Below are 26,846 nucleotides of genomic sequence, written 5' to 3'. Positions count from 1 at the left end.
CAAAAAACATGGAACTAACCAAGCTGCCCGTCAAAAGTGGACTGGATTTTTTTAAATGTGGCACATATGCATGATAAAATAGTACACAGCCATAAAGAAGAACAAAATTATGGACTTCACAGAGACTTGGATGGATTTGGAGTCTATCATACTCACTGATCTATCACAGAAACAAAGAGCTGGGTATCACATGTTCTCACTCCTAAGTGGACCCTGAACACCTAACATAATACTACAAAAGAGGGATAGGCAGTATGGGACACTGCCAGGGAAGGGCGGTGGCACATGACATCATTAAGGGTGCCTGATCCTAACAGATGAAGTGATGTCCAAGGGGAGACCCAAAACTTCACTTGTACCTAAACCACTTATTAGCTACTCCACTTATTAGGTGCCTGACTTGTACCCCACAACTTTAAAATTAATTTAAAATATTTTTAAAACAGAAAATATTGATTCAAACTTGCATGCTCTGATAAGGAATAATTGTGAAGACATACAGCTAATTTTTAAAAATCAATTTGCAAAATAGTGCTAAGGATATGTTACCACTTGTATCTTTTTAAAAAAATTATATACAATATCCTATATATAGGATTTATATATATAATATATATATTCAGTATATATAAATATATTGCATAGAATATCTCTGGAAGGACACACAGGCTGGTAAAATAATATTTTTAACTTTTATTATATCATATGTATGGGGTATATATTACCTATTTGTAAACATTAAAACAATTTAAGAAAGAAAAATTACCCCTCAATGCCCTTGCCCCTACCTCCAAGTGTCTGGAACCTACCCTCATTCTCACCACCAGATCCAAGTAGCTACTGAAGGCACTCAACCCTTTATCCCTGCTTGGAGGACACCCACATCACCTCTGACCACCTTTAGACAGTTCCAACCCTTGAGCCTCCGAGGGAGAAGACTTTCTCTTCAGAGTGAGCATGAAACCTACAGGTGAACTCAGCAGCGAAATAAGATGTAGAGGAAATAGGCACAGGAGACTGACTCCTGGACAAACCATGCAGATCAATGATAATTGTTTCTCCCAAATATAATCTCAAGATGTGCATGTCTTTCCCGCCTCTCTGAAGAAAATCTCTTCCTTCATCCCCTTAAAACTGTGTCTTCTCATATTTTCCACCTCTTAAATTTACTCTGAGAATAAAGGCAAAATGCCTACAAACTTACATGTATATTCACCCTTTCATTAATTCATAACCACTTCAATGCCAGGCATTAGAAGCTGGAGGTATAGGAATGACCAAAACAGATGAGGTCTCTGCCCTCATGATATTATGTTCTAGATGAGATAAGCACAACTGCAAATAAGTAAACAGATGTTAAGGTAGATTATTATAACTTGTGTTAAATCATCTGAAAGAAACAAATAAGGTGCCAGGGAGCCACATTCTGGGGACAGATGGGAGACTGGCAGTGGAGCGGTTTTAGGGGTGTCTGGTAAAAGTCTCACTAAAAAATATGACATTTAAACAAATTATTGAATGACAAAGAGTTAGCCCAGTGGAGTTCTAGGAAGGAGAGCTTCAGGCTGTGGGAATAATGAGTGCAAAGTCCCTGAGGTGGGAAAGGATTTGGATGAAGGCCAGCATGGCCATGTGCAGAGCACAAAGTAACAACCAGCAAGAATAGAGAGACCCCAGGGGCAGGCAGGTTGCTGAACACCATCTGCCAATCATTTACCTATATAGCCACTGTTAGATTCTCACAAATCTCTTCCTGCATTAAGCATTCCAATGTCAAAGAAAAACATAAATTCTTTTGACTTCACCAGTCTCTGTAAATGGCTCCAGCACCTTCCTAAACTCTATGTGCAGATTCCCAAAATTAACTACCTCATCATCTAAACAGGCCAACTAGATGGTTCAGGCCTGTCAGAATTTAGGGGAGGTGTGTTTTCTACTTTGACTTCCTCTGTGTATCTCCCTGGTTCTGTGTGGTGACATCTAGCAAAGCTTGTTGATTGCTTGCTCAGCATAATCGAATATTCAACAACTTCTTATTTCACCATATATAGCCTAAATCCTACCTCCTCACTAATTAGCTGTGTGGCTTTGAAGGCAATTTACTTTGCTCTCTGAGCCTCAGCTGCCATATCTGTAAAGGGAAGCTTATAATAGGTCCTACCTGGGGGGGGTTGTTTTACAACTAAATTAGGTAACACAAATAAAAAGCTTGGGATTCTGACTATACTTGGAAACGCTCCATAAATTTGACTGCTATTCTTTATTACTCCAGAAGTCCTTTCTGTTTCCTTAACAGGTGGACCCTTGGGCCTGTACCCTAGTGTTTAGGTTATTCAAGATTATGAACTTTGACATTGAGGCATATTTAACTTGGCAAGGGGAGGCACCCTTGGTGTTTGCAATATGAAGGCTTATCTGTCTTGTTGTGTGAACATGCTGGGCGTCTCACAGATGTGCAGATTTGTGAAAAAATCATGATGGCCTCGTGGGGGCTGAATCTTACATTCAGGTGTGCACCGTTCAGAGGATCTGGGGAAAATCAACAGACGTGGCATGGGGTTCTGGGTGTTCCTGAACCCGATTATTGAAATTATAACGGCATAGTGCAATAATTGCCATTGTTTTTAGATTGGTTCATTACAAGGCAATATATAACTAGAACAAGCAGTTAATGGGAGGATTGTGGTCACAGGCTATTACAGAGGCTGTCAAATCTGTCTCCAAAGTTCATTTGCCCAGGTATTAGTTGTCTGCCAGAGAAGAAAGAGAAAGAGAAAGAGACAGCGAGAGAAGAAATTTCCTTAAAAGAGGCTTTCCTTTACTTTCTGCTTTATGGGGGACACTTCCATCTATTCTAAGTGAGAAATACTACCCTCCATTATCAGGGTTTGCTGCTGTGTACTTACTGAGACTTGTAAACTACTTAGATGAAATAGAAAATTGAAAAGCGGAGTCCATTCAATTCACAAGTACATGCATAATTACATACGTATGAAGTTTGTGACTTCTCCCCTCTTTAGTCAAGCATTCTTTCATCTTCCCAGACTTGTGGGAAGATTTGACACTATTATTAATCTTGTTTTGTGTGTTTGTGCAGATTAAATTATTAAGTGCACACAGCATGTGCTATCACCTGCTGTTGTTTTTTTTTTTTTCTTTTGAAGTAGCATCCAAATGATAAGGTTGGAGTATAAAAAAACAAAAGGCTTGAATATTGGATTCAGTGAGAGGGAACACCTGAATCGCTGGACAGGGTAAGCAGCCTTTACCATTCCTTTTCCCCACCTGCTGTGAAATAGAGAAAAAGCAAACAGTCTTAAGTCCTGACAGTCACTGTGCTCATTGCTCTGGGAATGCCCGGTGAGGATGAGTATATTTGACTTTGTTGTAGATGCTGATCCTCTGGACAATTACGCTTTTCCTGCTGGGGGCAGCCAAAGGTAAGAAACATCACACTTGCCCCTTGGGAATGGCTTAAACTCAAGATCTTAGCACTGGCCAGAGAAAGCCTTAGCCACAGTTGAACTCTCAGCAACTCCAGGGACCCAGAGAGAGGCGGTGGAGCTGACACTATTCCTGAAAGAGCAGGCAGATTGAGGGAGACCCACTTCAGAGCATCTTCCCACTGGCCTACCTTCATGCCCAGGGTACCCAAGGCCAGACTTTTCTGGGTAAAGCACTAAATACCTGCCTGACTTAACATACTGCCCTATCAGTGCCCATTATTTAGTCAAATGGATATGTCAGAAGACCTAGGGATGGGACTCAGAACTGTTAAGTTTTGAAGGTGGTTCTAAGTGAAGGCACCATTGGCATCCCTGTGGGATTCAAAAGACCTGGTCCCAGGTGGGCACTGGGGGCAAGAAGAGAGTGGGAGAGACAGAGGTAGACACATCTATTGTCTTCAGATTGTCCCTGGACAGGAGAGTAACCAGGTCTGGCCAACAGTGACACCATAGAGCCCAGCCTCAGAAGCTAATCCTCGAGCAGATTAATCCTTTCTCTGCAGGAAAAGAAATTTGCTATGAGAACCTCGGGTGCTTTTCTGATGCTGAGCCCTGGGCCGGGACAGCAATCAGGCCCCTGAAAATTCTCCCTTGGAGCCCTGAAAAGATCGGCACTCGCTTCCTGCTCTACACCAATGAAAATCCAAACACTTTTCAAGTGAGACCTTTGCCATTTTAATGACACTATAACTGGGTGAGAGGCTGTATCCATCCTGCAGACCATGAGTTTTTTATCTCTGTGCCCTCTTCCTCCATCATGCCCTGCCCTGCCCCATTCCTCCAGATCCTTCCCAGGCCTAACTAGACCTAGACAGAGTAGGCATTCAGTAAATGTTGGCTTGAATGAATGAATGATTCATAGTTGCCAGAACCTCTAGCTGTTATGTGATTCTGTTCTGAAGCAGAGAGCTTACCATCTAACAAGAACTCTGGGAAAGGTAAGACCTTGACCCACAATCCAGACAAAGTACAGGCAGTGATTACTGAACTGGAGTGATGGGACAGGGAAACGTAGCTCAGTGTGAGCTCCGTAGAAGAGGAGACTTTGAGCTAAGCTTTGAAAGATCAAGACATTGGGTCAGGCACAAATGAGGAAGGGGAAAGATGGGCCTGCAGGGCTGGACTGCAAAGACATGTAGCACTTCTGTGTTTTTCACAGATTCTCCTCCCCTCTGATCCATCAACGATTGAGGCATCAAATTTTCAAACAGACAGGAAGACCCGGTTTATCATCCATGGCTTCATAGACAAGGGAGAAGAGAGCTGGGTGGCAGACATGTGCAAGGTAGGAGCCAGCTTTCCTCCCTACAGCCAGCTGCAGCCACAGCTTCCCACAAACATCCCCACCTCACTTTATGCACTAACAATAAATAAGCTCAACAACAGAAAATCCTTACATATTAGTTAACTTTCTGCTATTAAAATTCCTCTCTTCAAAAAAAATAAAAATTCCTTTCCATGTTTTCAGACTACATATGTAGCCAAAAGCAACAGCATTTGTTATGTGAAAAATACTCCTACTATCTCATTTCTGTTTAAATCACGGCTCAATATTTTCTGCTTCCATTTTTGGTGAGGGTACTTTGCATTCCCATAAACTGGGAATTGTGTTTTTTTTGTTGAAGTCTTTCCCACAACCCTGATAGTCAGAGATATTTTGCTATGACCATGTATTTAAGATATGGAGAACTAATAATGGGTTACTAAAAAAAGCAGAATAGAAAATGTCCCCACTACATGTAATATAGGTCAGAAGGACAGCAACTGAAGAATGCACACTGGTGTACACACATGCACATACAGACACACATGCACACACATATATGCACAGTATACCATCATCCTTTATCTTTAAAGGTACACTAGTTCAATCTATTTTTCTGTCACCTAAGAATTTACCCCCAGGAGCCTGCACATACACATTAATAACGCCAACCAGTAATGTCAACAGGAAAAAATTACAAACCCAGAAAATTAAAGTCATTCTGCATTTGGCCTTGATTTACCAGACATTTTACTCTTGGCACCTATCCTTCTGTCCTATCATTAACAAGCACCGTACAGATATAGTTTATACCCCAAATTATCTAGGCTCGTGAAAGATTCTTCAGGATTGTTTGAAAATAAAATTCCTGAGGGAACACCTCTCAGTATCCCTGTGTATATGAAAACACATATTAGTATACTATATGTTTCCACATATATGATTCCAAGTGGATTTTAAATTTATGGCCCTATTTTAAACTCAAGCAGGTCATATGTACTTCCTGACAGAACTCCTAAGGATATATCAACTCCTTTGACAACAGGAAGAAGTTTTCCTTTCAGAATTCTTCAGTCTCTTTTAAATCAGTGCAGCTTCATTTTTCAAATACCTGCAGTACGTGTTTCCTCCATGAAATACTGTGTTGTGCTGACTGTAGAAATAATGATGCTTCCCTCTCACTTTAAAGCTCAATAAATGCTCAACAGGCTGGGAGGAGAAACTAAAAGCCCTCCTCACAATCAAATCCATAAGGTCATTTAGATACTGGCCACTGGAGATTGCACTTAAGGCCTCTCCTTTTCAAAATGGGACTCTTTTAATGATATAGTTGTTTTTCCCCTCCTAATCAACTTTGTTGAATTTGATTGAAGAAAACCAAAGAGTGGCCAGTTTTGTTGTTGTTGTTGTTGTTGTTGTTTTTGTTTGTTTGTTTGTTTTTGAGTTGGAGTCTCACTCTGTTGCCCAGACTGCAGTGCAGTGGCTGCTCCCGGCCACCACAGCCTCAACCTGCTGGGCTCCAGCGATCCTTCCGCCTCAACCTTCCGAGAAGCTGGAATTACAGGCGCACGCTACCATACCTGGCTGATTTTTTGATTTATTGTAGAGATGAGGTTTCGCTGCCCAGGTGGGTCTTGAACCCACGGGCTCAGGCAATCCACTCACCTCAGCCTCCCAAAGGCACGGGATTACAGGCTGAGCCACCGAGCCCGGCTCGAGTGGTCAGTTTTTAATTAATCTGTGAACTAGGAGGAAATCAATTTGCCTTTCTCATAGCATTCATCCTGAAGGATAATTTCTAATTAACAACAGGATTCCCTAACACAGTCTATCTAGTTTATCTCATGCCCCACCTAGGCAAAGAGAGAAGTTACTCTTTCTGAGCCCTGGTTGGATGGGATTTCCTATGCCTCCATGTGATAACACTTTGGTATCTCCCCAACACCAGAACATGTTCAAGGTGGAGGAGGTAAACTGCATCTGTGTGGACTGGAAGAAGGGTTCCCAAACCACCTACACACAGGCCGCCAACAACGTGCGGGTGGTGGGCGCCCAGGTGGCCCAGTTACTCAACATCCTCTCGGTGAGTCAGCTGGCTGGGCCATGTGTGGAGGGAAGCAGTGCCCGCAGACCTCTGTTGGATTGAGATGCAGCTAAGAGTTATAGGGATAATTAGAAGGAATTATTTTTCTAGGGAACTTACTTCTAAAACTCTGAAATGTTCCTTAATAATGACACATCAGTAGAAGAAAAAAGAATAATTGTTAACACTTATGAGTTATGAGGTGGGAGTTTTTGTTATTACCTTCAGTTTCCAGATAAAGAAACTGAAGCCCAGAAAGGTTAATGAGTTTACCCATATATATTCACCTGCTCTATGATATATATATCATAAAGTAGGTGAATAGAAGATTTGACTTTTGGGCCAAGACCATCTTGCTTCAGGGACTACCCATAACACCAAGTGAGCTCTGTTTGGGGTAAAACATGGCATTGCCAGAGATAGCCAAATGAAGCCAAAGGGTAATATGTGCAATTGGCATGTGCCAACTCCGTTGGCCTATTGATGTGGGTTCTGTTGATGCTGTTGATTTCTTCTACCACAATCATTTCAGTTGTTTCTTCCTACCCAGGTCTTTTATTTTAGCTAATTCTTTAAGTCTTTAATTCTTTAAGTTACTAATTCTGTGTGACTATTTTCCGTGCTAGGTAAAGGTAACAGCCATTTCTGTCTTATAGTTAAAGAGTATACAAAAGAACCAACTTCTGCACTGTTGCAAAAATCAAAAACCATGGTATTTGTATAAGAGGTGCTGTAGACTAATAAGTGAGGTACCTCTGGGTGAACATCTCTGAGATCAACATTAGATTTGTTTGTTCACCAATATTTTTGGAGCACAGGGTCAGGGGTGTGTGAGGAGGTGAAGAGGATACATGAGGTCCCAGGCCCTCAAGAAGTCTGCAGTGAAGACTTGCAATGCACATTACCATGTGATCTATTAGAGGGTTCTGATGGGAAGATTATAGGCTGTATGAGAATACATGGCCGGCAGCCAATCTAGACTGGTGCGGGGTGATCAAGAAGGTCTCCTGAGAGAGACATCTAAGTTGAGAGCTGAAGGCTAGGCTATGTTGATGTTAACTGGCAAGTACTTGAGGGGTGGACAACAACAGGAGGAGCAGTAGAAACTAGGCGCAGAGGTGAGAGACTATGACCATATATGAGGGCTGAAAGTTCAACAAAGGGTTTGACTGGAGAAAAGTTTAGAAAAAATAATGACTTAGGAAAGCTCTGAGCTCTTGCCATGTGTTTGGGGTTGATCCTGAGGTCAGTGGGAGGCATGGAAGGTTTCTAGCAGAGGAGTAATACCATCAGGTTGGCATGTTAGAAAAATCACAGCACAAAAATGTCCTGAAAATACAATCTCCCCTCTCCAGACAGAATACAGCTACTCGCCTTCCAAAGTACACCTCATCGGCCATAGCCTGGGAGCCCACGCAGCTGGAGAGGCAGGCAGCAGGACTCCAGGCCTGGGCAGGATTACTGGTAAGGCCCCAGGGGCAGAGCCCCAGGTTTTGATCCTTGTAACCCTAGATTGTGATCGCAAGAACACACCCCAGTTTATAGCTGCCCTGAAGGAGACTGTCCCCTTGGCTGTGATTGGAGCCTGCAAAGAACATTTTAGGAAGTTCCCAAGAAGCTCATGAGCCATCACGGCAAGGAAGAGGTGGCTTTATTCCCCTTTGCATCTTCCATGTCCATCCTGGTCTCTCCTCTCTAGGTCCAATTGTTCTGATCGAGTGGGTCACTCAGCACAACTAGATACCCAGGAAAATGCTGAGTAGAACTAGTATAAACATGAGCAAAACATAATCAGGAAGGCATTCTATTGTCAATTCTTCCTCCTTTCTCTTTGAAATCAAAGGGAAAGTAAAATCTGAAAATTATGTTTCCCACTGCCTCTGCTGGTAGAAGAAACCTAGCCACCATTATGGTGAAAAGCATCCTTTGATTCCAAGCAAAACATTTTAATTATAACAACAAAATAGATCTTAAATAATATAATAATAACACTATTATAGCTATTAGAGCAAGCATAGATTAAGTGCCTGCTTATCCCAAACACTGCACAAAGTGCTTTATATTTTCTCACTTAATTCATAAAACTCAAGAAACAGGCTCAGGGAAGCAAATAACTTGCCCAAGGCCACAACTAGTCAGTGATGGATATAAGATTCAGATGTGGTTTTGCTGATGCTTGGCTCAAGTAACTCTCTTTTTACGATCGTATTTACTTATTTTTAATAAAGACTGGATCTCACTCTGTAGTCCAGGCAGGAGTGCAGTGGCACATTCATAGCTTACCATAACCTTGAACTATTGAGTTCAAGCAATCCTCCTACCTCAGCTACCCGAGTAGTTGGGACAACAGGACACCACAGATGGCTAATTTTTAATGTTTTTGTGTAGAGATGGGTCTCAATATCCTGATCTCAAGTGATCCTCCCACCTAAGTCTACCAAAGTGCTAAGATTACAGGTGTGAACCACCATGCCTGGCTCCAAGCAAATTTGCTTAAGAAATCTCCCTTTTCTTTTCCACAGACAACTATATTCATGTTCAAACTTTTTCAGCTGCTCTAGCCAAAACTTCCAACAGCTATTAACAAATTCAGAAGCCCTGCAAAGAAAGAAATATAGTCAAAAGTAATAATAATTAATATCTTACTTATACACCCATGCCTATATAACAAATACTGTGCTAAGTGCTACATTATTAACTCATTTAATCTTTAGCAACCATATAAAATAGATGCCATTATTACTCATTCTATAAAATGGGGAAACTGAGACACAGAAAAGTTGAGTGACTTGCTCAAGGTCATGCAACTTTCCCAAAAAGTAACTGAGTAAAGATTTGGAGCTAGGCAACCTGGCCCTAGAATCTGTATTTTTAACTAAGATACCATACTGCTTCACCCCTTTTCTCCTCAAACTTGGGAAGAGAAAGAGGATGCTGAAGACCAATGATGTACAAGTAAATGGAAGACTGATACCAAAAAAAAAAAATTATTGCTCAAGCAAAACCCCTAAATTTTCTTGCACAACTGCTCTCCTCTATCCATGCCACTAGAGTCCTCCTGTAATGAGCCACTTTGAGATTTCACATTCTCATATTCAGCACTCAAGCCGTAGCACTGCACAACTCCAGGGCATGCCACCCCTTGAGTTGGGCAATGCAAGGCTAAAGCAACAGTACACCTGGGTTCCTGAGTTCCGCTGACACCTACAGTCATACCTATTGTTCTGCAATGCTGATCATCTCTTTTAGGGTTGGATCCTGTTGAAGCAAGTTTTGAAGGCACTCCTGAAGAGGTGCGACTTGATCCCTCCGATGCTGACTTTGTTGATGTGATTCACACGGATGCCGCTCCCCTGATCCCATTCATGGGTGAGACCCATGGTGCTCCAGTTGTGAGCATGTGAGATAGTGTTTTAACCACGAGAGCTCTACGTCACAAAAGCTCATTGGTGTTCCAAACATTTCAGGTTTTGGAACGAACCAATTGATGGGTCATCTTGACTTCTTCCCCAATGGAGGACAGGACATGCCAGGATGCAAGAAGAATGCTCTGTCGCAGATTGTGGACCTAGATGGCATCTGGGCAGGTAAAACTGTGGTGGGGGCAAGTGGAAAAGGGAAGGCATCATTTCCCTGGGGCGAGCAGCATCTTTTCATCACAAATCTTAAGAATGAAAACATTCCTTTTTAAAAAATATGCAATTCTCCCTTCTGGACCTCATGTCTGAAAAGTGTAGCTACATATCATTTGTCATATCTCAACTCTGCTGATTTTGTACTTCCTTAAAACATTGTTGAGGATGTCCTGGAGTGTATAGGCAACAAAGAATTATAAAACTGTAGCTTAAAACTATAACTCCAATAATCAATTGGTAGTTAACAGAGAAAGGAAATACTGTAAGAGTAAATATCCTGATTATAATAGCTATAAGAGAATTTTTCTGCAAATTATCTCTTAGGAATATGTGATATGGTTCAAACTTATGTAGTGAGCTCTAATTCAGTAGCTAGAAATAAAATATTCCCAATGGTTTACACGGCAAAGCCATTTGCACAATGACAGCCATAGCCCACCTACATTGAGTAGGAATGAGGAACAACAGGTAAAGGTTAGCACAGACACTGCTATTCCAGGTGTTTATTCTCTATTGTTGATCTAGCACACCTGGGAATGAAGGGAATCCTTCCTCTACAGCTTTGATCTCTATCTAATGAAGTCAAAAAACAACATACTGATAAAATTTTCAGCCAAACTTGTCATATGGCACCACATAAGTTAAAATTCCTAGTAGTCTAACCAAATCTAATGAGTAAAGAGTTTTGTTGAATTGGATCAAAATGGCTTGACAAGTATGGATGCCATCAAAACAAATATTAAGAATAAGGACATCTTCCTAGAATGAAAGGGCTAATTTAAAAAAATGGAAACAGGGAAAAAAAGATGAAGATATGAGCACTTTGTCTTAGACTTCTGAAAGTTTGTATGGATAGGGCAGCCTAAACTCTCCATTAGCACTGGCCAAGCAAGTACAGGCCAGGTGTGCTGTGACATTTGCCACTTGGCAGGAGTTGCAGGCTACCAAAGAAGGTTGCAAGAAAGATCATGACACTATGAGAGTGGTGCTTTCACAAAGTCACCCAAAGTTATTCAATTCTCCTTTTTATTTGCATAAGTACAGCATGAAAATGTTCTTGCATTGGCTTTGTCATGTCTGGGTGATCATGTCACACCTGGTCATGTCTTTGAGGACCTGTAGCCTAGTGCCTGGGACACAAGATGATACAAAGGTTAGAAGAATGGGCTCAAGCACCGGATGGGCTTGGATTTAATTACCAGCTCTCCCAATAACTAACTGTAATTAGTAGATCTTTCTGTAAAATAGGAATAATATGGTAAGGTATAGATGTAAATAGGAAAGATATGGTACCCGTCTCCTAGGAAAAAAGATGATAACATTGACAATGTGTATGAAGTGAACATTGTTTGACACACAGAAAGCACTCTCTATATGTTAATTTTCATTATTGTGGGTGGATATTGAACTTATGTTAAATTTCTGAAAATATAGCCCCACTTTAGAACCATCACAATTGGAGAGACAGAGGCAAAGAAACTGTCCCAGCCAGTCCCCCAACAACTGGTGCAGACTTCTTCATTTGTTTCCCCAGGAACCCGGGACTTTGTGGCTTGCAATCATCTAAGAAGCTACAAGTATTACTCGGACAGCATCCTCAACCCTGATGGGTTTGCTGCATACCCCTGTGCTTCCTACAAGTCCTTTGAATCTGTAAGCTATTGACCTGCCTTGAGCAATGGATACCACCCACTGTGGGACTGCCTGTTGTATTTGGATTTGCAGTGCCTTCTCAGTCTGTGTTTTACATTGCCCCTCAGAGTTTATTATCGTGTAGAGGAGAAAAGGGAAACAAAAAACTTTAGGGCAGGGGGTGGTTAAAATTCTAGATGAAATGAGTCATGTGGGAAAGAAAAACTCTGGGAAATCAAGAGAAAGCAGGCAATACGGTGATCTAGAAAGGCATCCTATAGGAGGCAACATTTGAATCTGGCTTGGAAATGGTCAGGTTTAAAAAAAGAGGTGTGCACATTTCTGGCAAGGCCAGAGAAGAAGAATGTGTAAGGAAAGAATTCACACACCAGAAAGAAGGCAAAATGTTTGCTGGGGTCCTATGTGCCAAGCTGGCAACAAGGGGAGAGATGGAAGATGATAGGGTAGAGCCTGCCTATTCTGGCTCAGGAGAGCCAGCGTAAGCATCCATTCCCAACTCCACATTACGTGACATCCATGTTGGTAGCCTGAAATTGGCCATTGGTCAGAGTATTTACAACACAGAAATTGGCAAACACTATATTCAGGGCTTTTTTGTCCCAAAGAGTAATATCTCACCACTCATGAAAGGTATAATTGCTCTAACCTGGGTTTCAGGCATCAATATTTTTTAAATCTCCCCAAATTCTAATGTGTTGTGCCTAAGTGTTGGGAATCCTGCTCTAGATAAAAGTCATTTAGAGATTACCTGTTCCAACTTCCTCCCTGTTGCAAATGGGAACACTCAAGCTGTAGGAACATTGAAAGTGTCTTCTCCCCAGATGTATTGGTCATAAAAAGACAAGTTCATCTTACAGTCCCCTCTATCTCTTCACATTAGAACAAGTGCTTCCCCTGTCCAGATCAAGGGTGCCCACAGATGGGTCACTATGCTGATAAATATGCCGGCAGGACAAGTGAAGAGCAGCAGAAATTCTTCTTGAACACAGGAGAAGCCAGCAATTTTGCCCGTAAGTTGCATTTGCATTGCCTGCCCAGGTAAAGAATGTATAGTTTTTATTACAAACAAGGGGCTTGCCTCTAATTTGAAATACTTGTGAGTATATTTTGATTGTCTTAGAAAAGGACATATCCACCCAAACTATCCCATTTAAGACTCAAACTTTGTGGATGTACAAAGTTTGCATTTCTTCCGTTTTATTTCTATGTCATGAAATGAGTGGAAGCAAATAGTGTAATTAATGGGATTAATGAAAGCATATATTAAGAATGTGTTTATGTAAGCAAATAGTGTAATTAATGGGCAATTTGCATGTCTTTGTTAACTACCCTGAATTTTTACAGACCATTGTCCCTTCACAGTCCATTGTTCCTTCAGTTTTAAAGATTGTGTCATACATGCTTGTTCTTCTACTCAACCAGCAAACATTTATCTAGTACCAGCTTTTGGCAAGCTGTGACCCTTAAGAAGCCCAGCTCCATTCTACACTTTCCCCTCTGTCTATACCTTCTGCCTCTCTGGTGGAGTAGGTGTGAGAATCAAAAGGAGGGGTGATTTCTCTCCAAAACCTGCTGAATGCATGTGTGTGTGTGTTTATGTGTGTATGTATCTGTGTATTTAAATATGTATGTGTATACATGAGTGTGTGCGTGTATGTTTATATTATGGACTAGAATATAAGATAGTCCATATATTACCCTAACCCTAACCCTAACTCTAACCAGGCATGTTTGGGCCACTTGGAACCAACCTACCCTATGATAGTTCCATAACATGTGACCCAGAAAAAACAGAAGCTATATACTTATTTAAATTTATGAGTATAATACATATCTTGGATAGTTTTAAAAGTCAGATTTATTGAGTTATAATTTATATTCAGCAAAGTTCATCCTTTTTATTGTATTAGTTCTGAGTTTTGACAAATGAATAGTTGTGCAACTACTTCCAAATCAAGATACAGATCATTTCCATCACTACATGTGTATACTTTGTAAGAAGACATTGGTCAATCAGTTCTCCCACTGGTAAAGTCAAGCATGAAATACTTGCTCATATTTTAATAACAAGGTAAACATTCAAAAGCCATGCATTTATTTTTCAACCGACATTTATGGGTCTCAGACTATGCTAGACACTGGGGGTCAGGGATGAACAAGATACTCTACTCATGAAATTTATAATCCAGCAAAGAAGACAGAAACTGAGCCAGCAACTGCAAGTGTGTTGGGCTTTGTAGTTCCTGCTATGACATTATTATGGAACAGGGGACCTGCCCTTGACCAGAGGGAGGGTCATGGACAATGTCTCTGAGGAGGTGCAAGATGAATAGGAGTTAGGAAAAGAGTGTGTGTGTGTGTTTATGGATGTGTGTGTACATGTGTGGGTGTGTTTATGTGTGTGTGTATGTATTTACATATGTATGTATGTATATGAACGCGTACATTGGGTGTATATGTAGGTGTTTATGTGTGTGTGTGGTTACGTGTGTATAGATCTGTGTGTGTGCGCATGCACATGTATATAAGTTTGTGTATATGTGTTTGTGTACGCTTGTGTGGGTATATGTGCATATGCACACAGGTGCTGGAACAGCACTTGAGGTAGACATCTAGGTGATAACTGCCCATGCATCTACTCTGTGCTGGAGACTGTTCGAGGCCCTAGAAATGCAGAGATGTTACACAGCCCCTGCCCTGGAGGTGCTTGCCAGGCTGCACTCCCAAGCTACCTTCCCAAATGTGGAGACAAGTCTTCCTTTCTTCTCTCTCCACCATTACGCATAGTCCTGTCATTCTGGAGCAGAGATGTCCAACAGAACTTTCTGCAATGAGGAACATGTCTGGTGCTGTCCAATACAATAGCCATTTGCCTCATGTGGCAATTTAGCACTTACAATACTGCTAGTGTACCTGGGAAACCAATTTTAAATTTTATTGTCTTTGGATTTGCATATAGGCAGCACATGTGATTCGCAACTCCCTCACTGGGCAGTGCAGGTCTAGAGGGGGCTACTACTTCTCCTTAATGCCTCATTTGAATTGTAGATTAACAAGTAGAATTTCTTGGATTTTGATGCCTCAGTGTAAGGAGAGACAGAAATCTGGGATTTGGGTCACCTACTTTGTGTGTAAATAAATTGAACTCTTCTATCCTCTGTGCAGGCTGGAGATATGGGGTTTCCATAACACTGTCTGGAAGAACAGCCACTGGTCAGGTCAAAGTTTCTCTGTTTGGAAATAATGGAAACACTCGCCAGTACGATATCTTCAGGTAATTTTCTCTTTTTGTGCTACACTCATTTGATGATATACATAGCCTTCAAACCATGCACTTAACTTGAATGCTTATCATCTCCTTATGTATCAGTGGATTTTAAATTACAGTCATGTATCACATAACTACATTTTGGTCAGCAATAGACTACATATATGACAGTGCCCCCATAAGATTATAATACCTATTTTTACTGTACCTTTTCTATGTTTCTATATGTTTAGATACACAAATACTTACCATTGCGTTACAGTTGTGTGCAGTATTCAGTGGAGTAACATGCTATACATACAGGTTTGTATTTGCTATGCCATACAGTCTAGGTGTGTAGTAGGTTATACCGTCTTGGTTTGTGTAAGTACACTCTATGATATTTGCACAATGACAAAATCACCTAAGAACATATTTCTCAGAACATATCCTCATCATTAAGCAATGCATGACTGAACTTACTTTACATACTGAGGTTAATTGCAGACTTCTGCTAATAATTTTTTCTCTATTATAAACCCAGGTATTTAGTTTTTTCTCCCTCAATAGATCAGATTTAAAAAAAAATAAACCTAACGTTATCTCAGATATCTTGTTTTCTGATTAGCACAATAGCACATGCTTGTTGTATTAAACTATGTGGCTAACTTGTTACTGTAAAAATTTTTTTTCTAGAAAAAATATAAAGTAATATGAAGAAATTACGTTATTTTCTATAAGAAAATTGTGAAGAGAAATTAACCTGAGTTTTAAAAACAATACTCAAATAATAGTTTGAAGCTGGCATATAGCTGGTTTTTTCATTTCTTCATCCTTTCTTTGGAAATTAATTTGGAAAAATAATCTTGTTAGTCTAAAATTTAAAAAAAGCAGGATGGCCTTATATGGTCATTAGAACTCATTTCTATGACTAGAAATGTTTCTATTTCTCTGTTTCAAGGGGGATTATCAAACCAGGCTCCACCCATTCCACTGAGTTTGATGCAGACCTTGATGTTGGAACAATTGAGAAAGTCAAATTTCTTTGGAATAACCATGTGGTAAATCCAACCTTCCCCAAAGTGGGTGCAGCCAAGATCACCGTGCAAAAGGGAGAGGAGAAGACAGTGTATGTATCTTTGCTGGTTTGTGCCTAAGGATGTCTATAGAGATTACTGTTATACTGAAAACTCACCCTAGAAAGTCAGTTACAGTTAAGCCAGGAAAACCAAGAAAGCCTACTCATCTGTGATCCTTTCTCCCCTGACAAACAGCTGACAGAGAGCATAAAACATTTCTGTTGGGTGTACTTTACTGGGTGTTCTTAGCACTGCATGTGGGCATGCAGGGGATTTGGCCCTACTTTCAAGAAAAAAGAAATGAATAAATGTGAGAAAGATAAAAATAAATAATATCTGAAGAATCCAAGTTCATAAGTATGAGCTAGAGGGAGGCTAAATTCCAAAAAGGAGAAGACTAGTGATATTTCAGGATAACAGAAGAGAAAAGATATCACTTTAGGAATAGATAGAAAATTTGAGACATGAGAATGCTGAGATGGCAATATTTACAGAATCTTCATCGTAACCTGTGATCTCCCTTGCTTTGGACCTGAGAAAGCACAGGGTCTTGGGTAGGAAAAACGAGCAGATAGAGGGAAGAAGAGGTGGTGCCCAGAGCAATCAATCTCCCAAACCTCAGACCCCAAGTCTGGTCAGCAGAACATTCCTGCTGTGACTTTATGGGAAGAGGATGCAGTGCTCTCAGTCACTGATGGTCTTCAGGTTTGGAGTTAGATGAGGTCACCAAATTCAAACCCCAGGAAATGTCATTCCCCCAGGTGGGAAGGAGGGTTTGGCAGAGTAGAATGGGGATTGACTCCATAGATGCATCTCGTAGATTGGATGACCTGATGAGGTTCTGCCTATCTCCACAAGGAAGGGAGGACAGAGAGGCTGGTCAAGCCAGCCAGTAAGTAAAACCAGGTGATTCTATCAGCTAGAGCACAGTACAGAGGAGGCTGGGCTACGTTGGTGGGGACCTATATGCCAGTTGGAGGCACAACTAAGGCCTCTCCTACCTGCCCCCATCCAAGTTACTCGGCCTTTAAAATCAGTTCCCCAGTTATCATTTAAAAATATACTAGGCATTTTCTTTAACCCATGACAACTCTGGTATGTCTTTTCTTTTCTCTCTTCTTTCTCTAATAAACTTTGTTTTAAAACTTTAAAATATAATATATATAATATATATTATATATACATATACACTATAACGTGTGAGTATATATATGTGTGTGTGTATATATATATACACACATATGTGTGTGTATATATATATACACACGTTATATTTTATAAATAAAACTCACTAAGAGAATGGCCAAGAAGAAAAGCAGAGGACCTGGGGCTCTGGAGGCTGTGATGGAGGAGGGACCCATATGGTGGCTCCCAAAATGAAGCAGTGAGTAGGAGAGAGGAAGGGCACAAGAGCAGGGAAACAGGCATAGGTGTGAGAGATGACAGGGTTCAAGTGCAGGGAATATAGTCAGAGGCCTTGAGTGCCAGGTTAGGGATTCTAGGAAAAGCAAATACAAAAAAAGAAGGTAATGTGAGGAAATAGGGTAAAGATTCAGAGCTCAATGGTGGTGAAGACTGAGAAAAGTCTGGGGGTTCTTGAATAACCATAATAATAACCATTCAGATCTGCATTGATTTTTTTTTTTGTTAGTTATAAAACTGTTTACATTTACTGCCATGTAATGTTACATTATTGTCATGGAATTCTCAATAATCGTGGGAGGGAGCCCTTTCCTACAAATGAAGACTTGTTCAGAAAGCTCAGAGTGGTCAACTAACTAGCTCTGTATAACAGCTAGAAGGTGAGATGGGCCGGAGGTGGGGAGTCCAGAGGGAAAGACAGGTTTCCTGACTCCAGATCTGGAAGACAAGGTAAAACAGCATTTGAAGTGAGACCTTACCATAGAAAACATGGTATCAGCATCAGATGGACCTTGCATCTTTCTTCTTGTGCTGGTTAGCTGAGAGCCCTCTGTGCTTCAGTTTCCTCTCCTATAATGCAGAACTAATAATAATAGCTCCTCACACGTGTAGTGAAGATGAAGTTCACATGACTAAGTCATTTAGCACAGCTGCCTGCAGTTAGGAAGAACTCAGTGGAGTGACTGGATAAGAGTGTCCATCTGTAAGTGAGTCTGCTGTACCTACTGAGGTCCACCACATACCTGTGGAAAACGAGAAACAGGAGATTTGCTGCCTCCGGAAGCCACTATCATGTTGGACACAGGACCCAGCAACAGGGTCCACTCCAGAGTCACAACAAACCATGTCCTAGGACCTGTCTGGGCCCCAGACTGGAAGCCCCAAAGCAACTGGTTCCTGGCAAGTGACCAGTTGAAGCTACAACTTTAGTGGGCCCCTCATTCCTTTTGAATTGCAAGTCGGCCATGACCTTGGCTTAACTCAAAGCCACAGGGGTTCGCTAAGGAAGCACTCATTTTTCTCCACAGGTACAACTTCTGTAGTGAAAACACTGTGAGAGAAGATGTGCTGCTCACTCTTACACCCTGCTAAACTCCCGGCCAAGATGATTGCTGTGTTCACATCAATAACATCCACTGATGTACGTCGGCTCATCACATCTCTCTCTGATGCCGGCTGCTGTCTGTGGGGATATTAGGGAACCCAACCATTAAAAATACCATGAGCATCTCCATCTACTTGGGTTACTCGCCACTGACCTCCTATCACACATCACTTTTCCCCAGCGTCCTCGGTTCTCGTGCCCACTGTCTTCTCTGTACAAGAGGGGGTGGCAGTTAGAAGCAGCACTGGTGGTTGGAGGAGCAGGCTCAGCTCAGGGGGCTTCAGCCAGCCTTTAGCCCCTCTCATCTTACAGTGAGGAAACTGCGGTGGGGAGTTGGGGGTGGCTAAGATGTTCAAACTCACAGGTTGACTTGGTGTCCCCATCAGGACTGAGGGTTGGGCCCGGACCCACTTTCTCTTCCCTTCCGGCGCGCATCTTGACCACCTTGAGAGATCGTGGAAAGGCCCTGGCGAGGATTGGGTGGCAACGGGACCCCTCGGTGGCCTTGTGGTGGGGACATGCGCAGAACGCTGACGGGCTTCCACAGCCCCCTCCCTTGGCCAGAGCTGCCTCTGAGCCCTCTGTCTGGCAGGATCACCCCAGGGCGCCGGCACAGTGGAGGAGTCCAAGGCCGGTTTCTGAGCGTGCACACGGAGTGGCCCCTGCAGTGATGGGCTTTCCTGTCAGCCAATCAGCTGGAGCTGTGGGAGCTCCCAACCAATCAGTCATCGCCACAACCTCACCCACAGGTCCCAGAAGGAGATGGGTGCTCAAGGTGGCTCAGCCTGTCCGATGGTCGTCTAGGAGGGTCACCCCTAGAGGCTCTCCTTCTGGATCGCCAGGCCCCACCTCCCTCCATGGCAGTCTCGGTGCCGGCTTCTGTTTCTCATCAACCCAGTCACTTCAAGCTGCTACTGAACTTCCAGCTTGAATGCGAGCGAACCCAGAGGGTCCCACAAACTCAGAGTTGTGAGAATTAAAGGAGCTACTGTAGAAAGGGGCCTCGCAAGTCATGGGGAAAGTGATGTTGGGGGTGAGAAAAATAAGGGCGGCAGGAGGGGACGCCCAGTCCTTAGGTGGCAGCAGCAAGCAGAGAGAACACAGTGGCAGCCCAGGCTGAGGCCAGGGCTGCCACCGTGTGATTCTCTGTTACATTTTCACCAACACCAGCCGTGATCTCACATTCTAGGCAAAGCACCTCCGTGTTGGCAAGGAGTTTAATCAATGAAACTAGATTCTGCAAACATGTATCTCACGCCAGTTCTGGGCCCAAGCCTGTGCCAGGCGCTGTGGAGAAAAGAAAGCAGAAGACACCAACTCTGCCCTCCAGAAGTGTGCAGTATTAGGGAGTGCTGCGCCTGGATAAGTACTGCCGTGCTGCCTGCTGGGCACAAAAAGCAAGGTAGATCCCAGGACAGGGTGACCCAGAAAAGAGAAGGAGCAAGAGGGGTTCTAGGCCCAGACTTGAAGGAAGATGTCCTGCAGAGACTGCAGGCTGGGAGGCAAGAGGTGATGAAGGCCATCTGAGGGTGGTAAATGAAATTGAGGTATAATGGAGGTGTGTGGCTCATTGGCCTTGGATGAGTGCCTTGCTCCCTGGTCAAGGACAGCCTGTCTCACTGTACCCTGCCCCCACCTAGGCTAAGAGATATGGATAATGACTTGGGGAAAATAATTTTTTTTATTTTAAAGATGTGGGGTACAATTCAGGGTTAGGTGTACAAACATTCATTATGCAGGTACCCTTGTTGATGATGTGTGCCTCTCCTTCCTCTAGCAGTTTCCCTCAACTGCCAATCCCACCACCCTCCCCTGGCAGGGGGAAAATAATTTTAAAATAGGGAGGAAATTGAGAAGAGTGTTCAGCCATGGAGGGTGGAAGCCAGTTGGAGAGGCTCCTCAATGATCATAAGCACTCAGCTGAGGCATTCCCTGAACCTTGGGGTAACTGGGATGACCTGAGTCCCTACCACGGGGCAGAGATGACCAAGCTCCAGAAGCAAGGGAGGCAAAGAATGGAGACCTGAGCTGGAGTTGAGCCCAGCCTCTGCTCTCTCCTCCAACATTCCTTTCCTGGAAGCTACGTCCTTTTATCAAATATGCAGGTGGAGAAAACTCCCAGGAAGGCAAAGAGCAGCAGGTTCCAAGATCACCACTGTGGACCTTGACTACTGATCAATGTGACTGTCTAGCATCTACTTCTTGATGCCACTCGGGAGTCCAAGTTCAGTCCCATAGACCCACAGCCAAACACACTGACTTGGGGAGATGGAGGGTCTGGAACTCTCTGGGGTTGCTATGAGTAGACTTGCTATGTCTTTGGGCCCTGGCCAAATCTGATCAAGTTTCAAGATTTAAGGGGCTACATGGAGCCAGTGTGATTGGACTTTGTTTTCATTTTTTAAATAACAAAAATGGTGCATCATTCAGAATTCATATGGCTAGAGTCATTGGGACAACAAAAATAGGCCATATTCAGTTTACTAAGGCGAAGCTCAGATGGACATCCAGTCTGGCTGGAAGTAATAGGTAAGGGCACTGAGCTAGCAGTCAGGATTCCAGTCAAACCAGATGACCTCAGACAAGGCCTCTCTGGGCCATAACTTTCTCATATATAAAATGAAGGCAGTAGTTGAGCTCTGCCTTCCTCCTGATGTCTTAAGGCTCTAACAATAGAATCAACAGCACCATGGAAATGTGAAGCTCTATCTTTAAGTCAGCATGCTATAAGACAAGCAAGGCAACCAAAGGGGTGTGGTCACAGTCTGGCCAAAGATCTCAAAGTTACCAGAAGGTTGTAGTCACAAAGAGCTTTGGAGTCCCTGGACCTGGTGCTTGCTAAGGTTGGCTTCATGCCTACCCAATCCAACACACAACCCAAGGCACTAAGCCAAAACACAATCAGGAAATGCCAGGTGTTCTCCTTGATGCAAACTAGAATCACCTGGAAGCTTAAAAAAAGAAAAAAAAAAGAAAAGGGAAATCCCAGGCCCCACCCTGACCAACTGAAGAGCAATCATAAACCACAGCCCTTTTTAAAAAGCCCACATGTAATTCCCACATACAGTCTGGTGACAATCAATCTGCCATGATACAGGAAAGGCTCCCAGGTGAATTCTTCTCTGAGAAATTATTAGTTCTGTGTTTTCATTTCAATGATAATCTATTTTTGCCAGCTATATAAATAAAGTTTTCTCTTTGATGTGACAATTTACTGTTGAACTGTTGCTTAATAAAATGTGATCAATAGGAATATTCCAAGAGGTCGTAAGAATATTTTAGAAAGAGACTTCACATATTGACTGAGGTCTGAGAAATCTTGGGGAGTATGATCTGGAACTAATAATGTAGAAGAGACATCTATCATCTCAAGCTTTGAGAGCAGAGGTTAATTTGATCTGGGACCTGGAATGAAGAAGAGAAATGAGAAATGAGCTCAAGGGACCTTACTGGGGATTGAGGGGAAAATGTGGCAACACCCTTGGCAGGGGGAACCACAGGTGCAAAGGCTCAGAAGAGAGGGAAAGCAGATTCTTTTCAGAATTGTAAGTCTTTCTATCTAAGCAATTATCAGCTGGGAAGGATTTAAAGGAGTGGCAGAAATGAGGCTGGATAGAGGCCAGATGGTGACTGTGAGTTTGCTGGGGCTTCCATAACAAACCACCACAAGCTGAGGAGCTTAAACAACAGAAATTGATTGTCTTGTGGTTCTGGAGGTCTGCTATCTGAGATCAAGGTGTTGGCAGAGTTGGCTCTTTCTGAGGGCTGTGAGAGAGAATCTGTTCCAGGACTCTCCCCTCGCTCCAGATGGTTTGCTGGTCATCTTTGGCATTCCTTGGTGGTCTCTGCCTTCATGTTGTCACTGTGTATGTGTCTCTGTGTTCAAATTTCCCCTTTTTATAAGGATGGCAATCATATAGGATTAGAGTCCAACCTGATAACTCCATTGTAACTTAATTACCTCTGTTAAAACCCCATCTCCAAATAAGGTCATATTCTAGGGTACTGGGGGTTAGAATTCCAAAATGCCTTTTTGAAAGGATACAATTCAAACTATATCAAGAAAATTCATGTTGAAACTTAATCCCTAGGAAGTGGGGCCTTTGGGGAAATTATTATATTATGAGGGTTTTGCCCTTGTAAATATGACAAATGCCCTTATAAAAGAGGCTTCAGAGAACTGCCTGGCCCTTCTGTCTCTTCTTCCATGTGAGGATACAGCATTCATCTTTTGTTGTCCCCTTTCGCCATGTGAGGACACAGCAAGAAGGTACCATCTTGTAAGCCAAGAGCAGCCCTCACCAGATACTGAATCTGCTGGTGCCTTGATATTAGACTTTCCAGCCTCCAGAACTGTGAGAAATAAACTTCTGTTCTTCGTAAATTACCAAATCTCAGGTATTTTATTATAGCAACACAAATGGACTAAGATACCACCCTTGCATAACCCAGTTTAGGGGCTTGGACTCCACCTAAATTCTGACTCCTGGCCACAGTTATTCTCTTTAGATAAAGCCCAAATTATGTGTTAGCCCATATATAAGCCCTCTTCACATAGTTTTTCTTCCTAGTGCATCTGATCATGTGCAATTCTGTATTTATTTATAATTAATCATTGTGTTGCATGGGACCCTCAATCCCAGGAAGGCAGGAAAGGGGGATATTTTGTTCACTGTTGTATCTTCAAGGCTAGAAGAGCATCCAGCATGTTGAAGCCACATAGAAATGAACGTGAATGAATAAAGCAAAACAGGAATAATGCATCTGAGGATAGTAGGAGCTAATTACAGGGTTAAAGCTGGGAGGAACTTTAGGAAGTGAAGAAAGGATCACCTGAAGAGGAAGATGCAGTGGCCTAGAGAGAGGTGATGCCAGTCACAGGAAGGCAAGGGCAGGGGGAATGAGAGGAAAGGACAGATACATGAAGCATTAAGTAGAGCGAAAAATAGGTTTCAACAGGCCTCAAGTGCAGGTGAAGGAGGACCCAAGCCACCCCCATCCCCTGGACAGCTGCCATGTCCTGGCTCACCCAGGCCCTGACCCTGCCACCTACCAACCATGTGGTCAGCAAGTGAGTTTTCCCACAGGTGCTGGCCTTCACTTCCTTCCCACAGCAGACAGCTGACAGAACCTGGGTCTTTCACATTGCCCCAGAGAAGGGAGGGGAGATGAGCTAGCCTTGGCCTGGGGAGACAGGTGGGAGAAAATGAGTGCATGAGTGCCCTGGGTGGCAACCTGGAGCCCAGTTTTCTGCCTTGGGCAATCTTGAAAAATAGAACAGGACAGGAGTCCCCACCTTTCTTTGGAGGGCAGCTTGTTGCAGGGACAATGTTCCTAGATCAACCTAGATTCTATCCATTTTACAGATCAACAAACTGAGACCAGCAGTAGGAAAGACAATAGCACCACAGTAGGAGAAGTAGGGCCAGAGATCAAGGCTCTACTCTTCTATTCAAAGCCCTTCAAGTTTTCTGGGCCTCTGTTGTCTCAGCTGTAAATGGGAATTAAACAAGACTATTTGTTGAGTGTTTTACAGCTCTAAGAGCTTGGATTTGATTAATGCTGTTTATCTACGGACACCTTTTGAACCACCACCACCTAATTTCTTTCACGTATATACTCAGCTCCTCACCATGGTCCCTAATATCCATTCTTGGGACTGTATTACCCATATGCGTTTGTTTAGCTTATTCCTCATTACCTTGGTCATCATCATCACCTTCTCTTTAAAAGGATATTTAAATGATGTGCTCCTTCAGGGTGACTCTTGCTTGAAAACAAAGGCAGAATCCTTTCTCCAGATTGCAGTTTCCAAAATTTTTTTGTAAGACCCCAGATTTGAAAATGACCTTGGATGTAGATCACCTAAGTTAACCCTTACCTGATGCTCAACTTCTGTCCACCTTTACGAAGGTTCTAATGTCATTCAAGAGAGACAGAGAACTCACTTCCCACCAATGAAACCCTATTCTACTTTGCAATGAGTCTATCCTTTGGAACATTTTTCCTTTCATGAGCAAATCTGCCTCAGTTAGTCTCTCAAGGGCACAGGTGGTTATGGCCTGCCTTGGCATTTACAACCGAGCTTAGTAACCTGCAAATGACAAGAATCACTTCTTGCCTAAAGGAATCGTAACCTCTCCCTTCTTTCTAGCTCTGCCTTCTGGGGTGGATGTTGACTGGATAAAAACACTACTGACCACTCTGGTGAGAAGTTTTCCCTGGATTCCTTGACTAATTCTGTGACTGGAACCAGGTGAGCATGGTTAATTGCTCCCACAGATTATCTGAAAGTGCCTTAGCTAAACCTCAGCAAACTCTACAGTCAAGTCACAAAATGGGTTGGCTGCTGTATGAGTGGCAAAACCAAAAATCAAAGAACTACACAATCCAAAACCCTCTCATAATAAGACAGAAACCTTCAGTAGGAATATAGAATCAGGAAAAGAAGGTGCTCAAGACCTAGCTAATCTCCTAATCGTTCTTTCTCAGGAGGAGTCCAGTGGTCGTCTGTACCTGTCAGACCTGGGGAATAAATACTCCAACCTCTTGCTCTCAGTAATCTCCAACAATTTTCTACTGGTACCACCTCTTACCGGAACCCAACCAGAAAACCAAGGGCAGGTAGCCCGGGGAGGCAATCCACAGAGACAGCCTCAGGGCACAGAGCAGGGAGGCATTCCACAGAGGTAGCCTCGGGGCACAGAGCAGGGAGGAAGAGGCGGGAACTAACTCTGGAGAGGCAAATGGGAGTTATCCAATCCACCAACCCAATGAGTCATTAACTGTTAATTCTTACATTGGCAAACATTTATTAATCACTTACTACCTGTTGCTCTGGCAACACAGCAATGACTATGCAGACCTTGACTATTTTAGCAAGGCAAGATCTAAACAAGTTATCTTGGAAATATAATTATCAATTGGGATACTTTCTATGAAAGGACAGATAAGGAACATGAAAAGAGATATTAAGGAAAGTCTGTTTTCCATTTGGAGGTTGGAAAAAGCTTCTTTGTAAGATGAGCCCTGAAGGATGACTGATTTAGGCCGGAAATGGGAAGAGTATGTCAGGAGGAGGAAACAGAATGTGCAAAGACCCTGAGATGTGCACTTTCAAGAGACTACCTGGAGTTTTAGTGAGTGAAGGAGAGACAAGCGAGATCAGGGAGAAAGATGAGGTCCAGATAACACTGCGCCTAAAGGCCACATACGGAGTCTGGATGTTTTCCCAAGAGCTACAGGCAGACACTAACCCCATGTCATGGACCTAGGGCTTCATTTACCCTAATATTGTCATTCCAGGCTTCTCAGTGCGGTACCTTATGAGCATGACTTCTAAGCCTTCACCCTGATCTTCCTCAGCAGCTGAACACCTCCAGGGGCAGCAGGCGGTAACATTAGGCCTTAGATTCACTAAGGCATCAGTGACCCCACTCAGGCCTTATCAACACTTTATCAGTCCCATAAACCTTGACTTTTCTTAAGCCCATTTGAAATAGGGAAGTTGATTCCTTGACTTCCCTCAACTCTGCACTGCTCACTTCTCAGAATTCTCAGAAGAAAGTTTCACCAAAAAGAAAATCTAGTTCAAGACCAGCCCAGGCAACTTGGTGAGACCTCATCTCTACAACAAATAAAAAATTAGCCAGGCATGGTAGCTCATGCCTGTAGTTCCAGTTACTTGGAAGGCTGAGGCAGAAGGATCGCGGGAGCCCAGCAGGTGGAGTGGTCATGAGCGTGCCACTGCACTCTAGCCTGGGCAACAGAGTGAAACTCCAACTCAAAAAAAAAAAAAAAGTCTGTTGTTCTACACTTGAAACCCTCAGAAAATTATTGGCAACCTTAGCAC

General features: G+C 42.8%; 1 protein-coding gene across 1 annotated transcript; it reads left to right on the top strand.

Annotated features, from left to right (window-relative positions):
- Nucleotides 1-3,216: 3,216 nt before the first annotated feature.
- Nucleotides 3,217-19,031, top strand: PNLIPRP1 (pancreatic lipase related protein 1). The gene is made up of 13 exons (XM_008069676.1): nucleotides 3,217-3,254; nucleotides 3,392-3,440; nucleotides 4,010-4,164; nucleotides 4,666-4,791; nucleotides 6,719-6,853; nucleotides 8,209-8,317; nucleotides 10,103-10,222; nucleotides 10,321-10,440; nucleotides 12,023-12,141; nucleotides 13,022-13,151; nucleotides 15,307-15,415; nucleotides 16,350-16,517; nucleotides 18,918-19,031. The coding sequence occupies exons 2-13, from the start codon at nucleotides 3,392-3,394 to the stop codon at nucleotides 18,979-18,981; spliced, it is 1,404 nt and encodes a 467-aa protein (XP_008067867.1). The 5' UTR covers nucleotides 3,217-3,254; the 3' UTR covers nucleotides 18,982-19,031.
- Nucleotides 19,032-26,846: the final 7,815 nt, after the last annotated feature.

The sequence above is a fragment of the Carlito syrichta genome, unplaced genomic scaffold (assembly GCF_000164805.1).
Source record: "Carlito syrichta isolate Samal-C Ts95f unplaced genomic scaffold, Tarsius_syrichta-2.0.1 Scaffold312174, whole genome shotgun sequence".
NCBI classification, from domain to species: Eukaryota; Metazoa; Chordata; class Mammalia; order Primates; family Tarsiidae; genus Carlito; species Carlito syrichta.
The sequence above is the reverse complement of the archived record's forward strand: the minus strand, read 5'-3'. Positions and strand labels throughout refer to the sequence as shown.

Excerpts from the sequence above, each read along its gene's own strand:
- PNLIPRP1 (XM_008069676.1), top strand. The coding sequence starts at position 3,392 with ATGCTGATCCTCTGGACAATTACGCTTTTCCTGCTGGGGGCAGCCAAA. Across the intron at positions 3,441-4,009 it reads CCTGCTGGGGGCAGCCAAAG|GAAAAGAAATTTGCTATGAG; the intron begins GTAAGAAACATC and ends CTTTCTCTGCAG. Across the intron at positions 4,165-4,665 it reads AAAATCCAAACACTTTTCAA|ATTCTCCTCCCCTCTGATCC; the intron begins GTGAGACCTTTG and ends TGTTTTTCACAG.